The sequence below is a fragment of the Monoraphidium neglectum genome (assembly GCF_000611645.1).
Source record: "Monoraphidium neglectum strain SAG 48.87 unplaced genomic scaffold scaffold02949, whole genome shotgun sequence".
Classification (NCBI taxonomy): domain Eukaryota; kingdom Viridiplantae; phylum Chlorophyta; class Chlorophyceae; order Sphaeropleales; family Selenastraceae; genus Monoraphidium; species Monoraphidium neglectum.
Window position 1 is genome coordinate 1 of NW_014010679.1, and position 7652 is coordinate 7652.

The following is a 7652-nucleotide window of genomic DNA, read 5'->3' on the forward strand; positions in this document are numbered from 1 at the left end:
GGGCGGCGCGGCCGCCGCTGCCGCCGCCGCCGCCGCCGCGGCCTCCTCCGCCGTCTTGACGGCCGCCTCCCGCGCGGCCGTGGCCGCCACGGCCCACGGGGGGTTGGCAATCCGGCTGCCCAGTGGCGGCTTCGCCCAGGTGCTGCCCAGCCCAGCCGGGCCGACATCGATATCCACTGCCGCCACGCCGCCGAGCGCGTCGCCCCAGCCCGCGTCCGCCAGCTCCGCCCTCAGCGCCCCAAACTCCGCTCCGAGCGCCGCCGCCGCCGCCGCGGCCTGCTGCGCCGCGGCGGCCGCCGCGGCCTGATCCTTCGGGTTGCCGCTCTCGACGCGCGCCGGCGGCGCCCGCACGCGCGCGACAAGGCGCAGCGGCACGCCCGCCTCCACCCCCACCCGCAGGCCGGCGGCCGTCGCCGGCAGACCCTCAACCCAGTAGCACTCATACTTCACGTGCTTCGCGCCGAGCGCCTCCGCGGCCGCGCCCGCCGCGGCAGCGGCGGCGCCAGCCGCGGCAGCTGCATCGCCCAGCGCGACGCGTGCCTTTTCGGCTGCCGCCCGGGCGTCCCCGATCGCCTGCCTCCGCTCCTCGCTCGTCATTGGCTGCATGGGCGCCAGATCACTGCGAGCACTCCCATCCACCTTGCTGACATCAGCACCACCGCCCCCGCCGCCGGTCTTGCCGAGCGCGCCTGCTGCACCTTTGACTTCCCATTGACCAACCCCCTGCGAGCCGGCCCGCGCCGCGCTCTCCTGACGCACCGCGCCGCTCTGCTGCCGCGACGCCCGGCCTGGAGGCAGAGACAGCAGCTGCTCGAGGCGCGCATCGGCGGCCTGGCTCGCGGCGGCGGCTGCGGATTGCGCGTCCGCTGCAGCCTGCACAGGAGAGGCGCGTTGGTTGCAGCGCCGGGGGCGGCTGCATGCGCATTTGCATTGGACACCCATCATATGCATGCTGTGACCCATGCTTGGGACGCACGTCTCAGCTGAAGCGCACTTTTAAGGGGCTCGTCCCGCCGCTGGCTTGAGTGCATAGCACAGGGGGAGCACCCCGTCAGCAAGCTGTGCCTCGCACCTGCGCCGCAGCCTCCGCCGCGGCCAGCGCCTCGCGCCTGCGCATGAGCTCGTGCCGCCATGCGTGCCCGCTGTCTCGCTGGAAGCGCTGCGCCAGCAGCTGGGCGGACAGCGCCGGCGGCAGGCTGCGCGGCGGTGCGGGCGCGACGCATGGCCAGCGCATGGCGGCGTGCGGCTGCTGAGCTAATGCATGCGAGTGGAGCGCAATGATCGGCACCTAGAGGGATTTCAGGCAGCAAACCCCAATTGCGGCCCTTCCTACTTGAGGCCTCGGCATCTCACCATAGAGCCTCTGGCGCCCCTCCCGCCGCTACGTGCGCCGCCTCGCAGGCGGCGACATCCGCCGCCAGCGGGTCAGCGGGGTCCAGGCGCGCCGCGAGGTCTGAGATCGACACCGCCTGCAGCACATGAAGCTTGCGCAGCGCGTCGCGCAGCGCAGCGGGTGCCCCTGGCGGCCCCGTTGCCCAGACCGCGCACACGGCTGCGCGCCAATCAGCGTCGAAGGGGCATGATGCCGGCAGGTCGGGCGGAAACTGCGCAGGAAATCCATGTTGATGGATTTGACAAGTTTGCTGAACGGGTCTGTATGATACTACGGTAATGCACAAAACGGCTATCCAACTTGGACTCGCACCACCGGGTCGGGCTCCACGGGAGGCGCGGCCTTGGCCGCTTGTTTTGTGGTCGCGGTCTTGGGAGCCATCAGCAAGCCTTCACATACAGTCGTGATCAAAAGGGCTGAGAGTGATCATCGCTCGATCGCTCATCGCTATCAAAGCGATGATTGCTCGTTGAATCACATATCAAGGTCTGCATAAACTCAGCGGCACAAGGCATATGCGTCTGCTTCAGGGTTGACATGCAATGATGATCTTGACCAGTAAGACGCGGCCGTTTGAATGATTGACCACAGCCACTGCAGCTCAACGTCGCGCTAGCAACATAGAAGAAGGAGTGTTACCAGTATATTGCGCCTACTCCCCAGATTCCTCATCGTCTTCATCGGAATTCTCTTCGCACTCGCCGTCAGACGCCTCGTCGCCGCCCGCCGCCCGCCCCTGCCCCGGCGGCTTTGATGGCTGCGCCTCGTCCCGCTGCGGCACTACAAAGCGCCAAAGGTCGACCTCGATGTCCCTGCTCTGCTGCCTGAAAGGATTGTGGAACGGCCGAACATGCAGGGCGTGGGCCACGCGGGGGCAGGTGTCTTGCACAGAACTGCGTCCGACGACGAGGCAAGCCGACCACCGCAGGCCGCCGCTCAAAACAGGCTGACGGCGCCCCACTGCCACCGCTGGATCCCCTCCCTTGTTTTCAGCAAACCACCCCCTCACTTGTGAAACTTGTATGTGGCAGGCAGGTCGTATCGAAGCTCAGCCAGCACCTCCGCCTCAGAGCAGCCCAGCTCCCTGCAGCCGCGCCGGTGAGCACGGGACGTGCAGCGGCTTGTGGGTGAGTCTGCAAGCGGCAAGCACATGAGCCTGCCTCCACGCCCCTGACAGCATTCCGCCATTGTGGCACGCGGCCGCCGGTGGCGCTGCCGCCCGCTGGCCGCAGCCGGCTGGGACGAGGAGCACCAAACGGCGCTCCCCCGCCCCTCCGCCGCCGCCGCCGCTGCCGGCCCACCTGAGCGCCACCTTTTGCAGGTGGGCGCGCGTAGAGCTCTTATGCAGGGAGTAGACTGCGCCCCCGCCGCCCCGCACTAGTCTTGTCGCCGCCCTGAGGAAATCCACGTCCGCCCCCTTGCGACGCGTCCCAAACGGCGGGTTCATGATGACGGTGTCGCACCGCAGCCGCCGCCAGGGCCCGCCGCCGCTGCCGCTACTGTTGCTGCCGCTGGTGCTGCAGGCGCTGCTGTCGGCAATGGATAGCACGTCTGCCAACACAAAGTCCACCTGGGCGGCATTGATGGAATCGAACCAGCACGTTGGCGGGGAGCTCGCTGCTGGACACGTGCACAAGCAAGTGCAGGCCGCAAGCAGCAACCTTCATGCCCAGGCACTGCATTTGCAGGCGCCCGAACACGCCGCGTCGAGCCGTCCGCACCCCTCTCCTTCCAAGCTGCGCCGGCAGAATTGCAAGTGCAACATGACCAGGAAAGAAACGGCAGGAGGTCCCTCCCGCCGCCATCTCATCAACACGCGTGCCTCGGCTCATGCGGCCCCCAGCCGCATGCGGTAGGCAGCAGCTGCAGCACCGCGCGGGGCCCGCACCGGCAGGGGGTCCTCGAACTGGTCGCAGTTTTCGAGGGCAACGTCCAGAGCATCTGCGTCAATGTCCACGCCCACCACGGCCGGGCTGCCCAGCAGCGCGGCGCCGGCGCTGAGCATGCCCTGCGCGGCACGAGCATGAGGGGCGGGGGACGGGCGGGCTGGGGGACCTTTTCGAGCCGGCGGCGCTGCGAGCTGCTGTGAAAACGCAGTAATGGAATGAAATGCCCCGTCCTGCTGTGGTTATGAGGCAGCGGGTGACGCACGGCCGCTTGCGAAGCCGGAGGGCCGCACCGTGCCGCAGCCGAGGTCCATGACGGTCTTCCCTTCAAAGTCGTTGTACATGGACTCAATCTGAGGTTTTGTGGGCGCGTCAGCGCCCCCGGCCGCTTCAGCGTTGGCGCTGCTGCATGGCCGGCTAGCAGCCTGCGAGGCCTTATACCTCATTGCCTGTGGCAGTCACCCCTTAACATTGCCCTGCCCACAAGCGTGCCAAATGACTGAGCCTGTTGTCGTGGCGGCGAAGCCCTTGATGAGTCGCTGCAACGGGCACATGGCGCAGCGTGCCAGGGCACCCTCACTGTGAAGAGCATCCGGCTCGCGATGTCTGCACCGGTCGGGTACTGCTCCAGCTGCACCTTGAGGCGGGATGAATCAAAGGGTGCCATGTCTTGCATAAGGCTGTGCAGCTCTTTAAGTTTCATCCTGCTGATCCGAACGGCACAACGCTGGCCGCCGCGGCGCGCGTGTGGGGCGGTCGGTCCTCGGGTGCTGCTGCTGCCGCCAAGCTTCCTACTGTCAAGCCAGCCGCAGCTGGTGAGAGCAAGCTTTTGGGATGCTACTATGCATGCGTATTGCTCCCGCTTCAAGTGTGTGTGCGTTTGCTGTCGTGTCACTGTGACTCTGTGTTACTGTAGATCGGTTATGCCGCGTTCGCTTGCATGTTTTGTATGTCAAACATAATCGTGTTTCAAATGCAGTGCGCCTCTTTTCGATCCAACAGGCACCCGTGGCACTGACACAGTGGCCGCTCTCGCTGCATGCTTCCGACGCTGCGCGGCCTCGCAGTCGCAGTCGCACGCGTTGTCGTAGCACGCTCACCTTCGCTGAGCACCCCTGCCGCGACCCGGGGCTTGTCCCGTCTGCCGCCCTCGCCTCGGGCCTGCCGGAGCGCTACGAGCGATGGCGTCGCCACCCCTCAACGATGCTGCGGGCTGCACGCCCCAGCAGCTGGCCCGCCAACTGGAGGAGCTGAAGCGTGAGGCTGAGGTGCGCTTACATGCAGCCCACCGCGTGCTGTCCCAGCGGCCTGCTGGGACGCCACCGCCACCCCCACCACCGCCGACCTGCACCACGCATCACCCAACCACCCCCTCGGGGAGGGCTCAGCGCTTCCCCGCACACACATGGAATGCCACACTGTGCTTCATGAATTGACGCACATGCGGCTTCCGCTTGCATGCCCCCATCTGCAGGCGATGCAGCCGCTTCTGGATGAGCTGTACCCCGAGCTGTTCCCGCCAAGGTTTGTTTCGGAGGAGCTGGCCGCGGCAGGCGGCGTCGCGGCCGGCATGTACGCCGCATACAAGCTGCTGCGCATCATGCCATTAGGGGTGAGTGGTGTTATCGCTTGGGCAGCACGCGTACACATGCATGAACGAGTCGAAAGTGCAGGGGGTTCATGTGATCCTGTATACAGTTGGTGTGTACCCAAAGGGCAGAAAAGCACACACCAAGACCGCAAGTTTAGCGGCTGATCATGCATGGCATGCACATGCAGCATGCGTATGTCGATATGTGCTTACCATGCAACTGTCCCGCCCGCCGCAGGAGGTGGTGTTCTCGCACCTGCGCACAGGCATGCTGGCCGCCACGACCCTCTACATTGGCTGGCGCCTCACCACCGGCTGCGCCTCGCGCCTCATCGGCGCGATCGTCGGCCACCGGCGCAAGCGCCGCGCGGTGCTGCGGCGGTGGCAGGGCCTGGCGGAGCGCATAGAAAGGCTCCAGCAGCTGACGGAGGCGTGGAGGGCCGAAGGCGCCCAGCCTGGGACGCCCGGCCGCAGCGAGGGCCGACGGGCGGCGGGCTTGCCCCATGCGGGCCCCACCGGCGGCGCGGGCGCTGCAGAGGGCACGGCGGCTGCGCCGCTGGAGGGGGCGGAGGGCTCTGCTGCGGAGGGGTTGGGGGGTTTCGCGGAGTCGACATTGGACAGCGCGGGCAGCAGTTTGGACGCAGGCGACTTGACCCCTTTCGCAGGGCAGCAGTTGCCGTCGGTGCAGCAGCAACAGCAACAGCAGGAGCAGCAACAGCAGCAGCAGCTCCAGCAGCAGCAGCAGGAACACCAGCAACAACAGCAACCGCCCCAACAGCAGCAGCAGCGGCCCAGCTGGGGGTCGGGGATGGCGGGGTGGTCCCAGCTGTATTCGCGTCCCCAGGCGCAGCCGCAGCAGCCGGTGGGGGCCGAGCGCGTGCCCGGTTGGCCTGGTGGGTCGCCTGTCATGCTGCCAAAGCCTTGGGACAATGGCGCCGACACAGATGAGGAGTGGGAGCAGCCGCAGTTTGCGCGGCCAGGCGGCTCGTGATCGCAGCGATCAGCCGGGAATGGGTTTTGGCGGGTCAGGTTGCTCTGGGTTGAGCGGGTGTTAGCATTTTGGGAAACGGGAGGTTGGCGTCTGCGACAAATCGCTGACTACGTCGCAGGTGTGTTAACTGCTGTTGTTTCCCAAGACATTGTTGATTTGTAGAAATACATGGCATGGCCCACACTCCTTGGGCTTGTCGCGACGTGCTGCGACTGCAAACCGGCGATGAGAGGCGACGAGACATGGTCGTGCCTGCATCGCCCCTCAAGATACAACTGGGAGACTGAGCTGGGTCTCGGCGTTGTTGCCGGCAAAGGGCAAGTGATCACGTGATGTAACGCCCCTTTGACTCGTTGTCCATCTCTTGAGGGTCCGAGCCCCTCAGCAGGGCTGCACAGTGCAGAACTGTGTGGTTGTACTGGCCTGGGTGTATGTATGACATTGCCCTTTGCGAAGGCCAGCCAACCCACTAACGCTGAAGAAACCAGCGCTGAATAAATACGGCAATGGTGGCTGGCACAGGCGCTGCGCCTGATGCATGCCACGTGCATGCCACGCCTGGTGCATGCACTGATGCACATATGACCGCCTGTATCACCGGACTGGTGACCACCGGTTAACCGACCGCCGATTTGGATGCATGTCTATCAGACTTGTGCTACTGTCATTGCATCATCGCTACTAATATAGTTGCTGGATGGCCTTGTGCAGCGAATAACTAACGGCCACTGCAGCGCTCGAGCGCTGCAAGCAGCTGGGCATGGCTGAGCCAGGGGCCCAGCCCGGGGCGCCGCCGCCCCAGCCTGGGCCCAACGAGGAGCGGGAGCTGATACCCACCCTGAACCTCTATGTGCGGGCGAAGCTGTCGAGATCAGAGGTGATCAAGGACCAGCACGCAATGGATCGTATGCGTGGCCTCATGTACACCTCTAACGCCTCACAATCGCCCCATATGACAGGCTGCCAACTTTGCAGACTGTGCCAGGGCACTCGGTGAGTAGCGAGGAGCGATCTCTGGCATTTGCATCTATCCAGCTCTGCAGCAGTGTCTGACGAAGCACACGCTAACACCATACAATCATGCACTGCAGCTGGATCTGCGACAGCGGAGGATGGCAAGGACATGGTCAGCAAGGCGCTCCCGCGCCTGACGCTGTTCGGCGCAATGCCGCCGTCGATCCTGCCGGTCTTGCTCAGCATCCGCAAGCTGCTGGATGTTCACAAGAGCGTGGACAGGAAGCTGCTGCGGTTGACGTATTACATGATACAGCTGGCGTGCGGGGATGGGTCGGCGGGAACAACACTGCCATTCTCGCCCCTCACCGGTGAGGGTCGCCCCCCGAGGGTGCGGGTGGGTGCCTTGCAGCGGCCGCGTGTCGCCCGCGTGTCTCCAGTCTATGCAGCACAATGGCTCCTGCATCGAAGCACGCCTTTTGAGCCACACGGCGTGCAGCTGGTGCGTGGGCACCTCGTAGATCCCCGCACCGGCTTGCGACCTGGAGCAGGCTCCGAAGCGCTCTCCTTGCCGTACAGGCTGGGCCCTTCCCTTCCACACTTGAATATGCTCCTGAGTGACAACCTTTGCAACCCGCACGCAGCCTCCGCGACCCCCGTGCGCGTGACCGACGTGGCGAGCGATGAGGACCTTCAGCCGATCTGGGGCGACGCGCAGGCAGAGACGGCCACGCACTACCAGCGCGCGGCAGCGCTGCGCCAGCTGGCGGCGCTCGCGCGGGCGGGCCTGACGAGCGACCCCGGTGAGCGGCGCACCGGGGCGGGGCGGGGCGGGGT

At 65.8% G+C, this 7652-nt stretch overlaps 2 protein-coding genes across 2 annotated transcripts; one reads left to right on the top strand and one right to left on the bottom strand.

Moving 5' to 3' along the window:
- Positions 1–2045: 2045 nt before the first annotated feature.
- Positions 2046–3623, bottom strand: MNEG_11877 (Methyltransferase-like protein 5; the record flags this gene model as incomplete). The annotated part of the gene is made up of 5 exons (XM_014039650.1): positions 2046–2217; positions 2403–2477; positions 2695–2963; positions 3282–3401; positions 3573–3623. 5 exons carry the CDS (start codon positions 3621–3623, stop codon positions 2046–2048), a joined length of 687 nt encoding a protein of 228 aa, XP_013895104.1.
- An 837-nt stretch (positions 3624–4460) lies between these two features.
- Positions 4461–5861, top strand: MNEG_11878 (hypothetical protein; the record flags this gene model as incomplete). The annotated part of the gene is made up of 3 exons (XM_014039651.1): positions 4461–4547; positions 4754–4891; positions 5109–5861. The coding sequence occupies 3 exons, from the start codon at positions 4461–4463 to the stop codon at positions 5859–5861; spliced, it is 978 nt and encodes a 325-aa protein (XP_013895105.1).
- Between the last annotated feature and the right edge of the window lie 1791 nt (positions 5862–7652).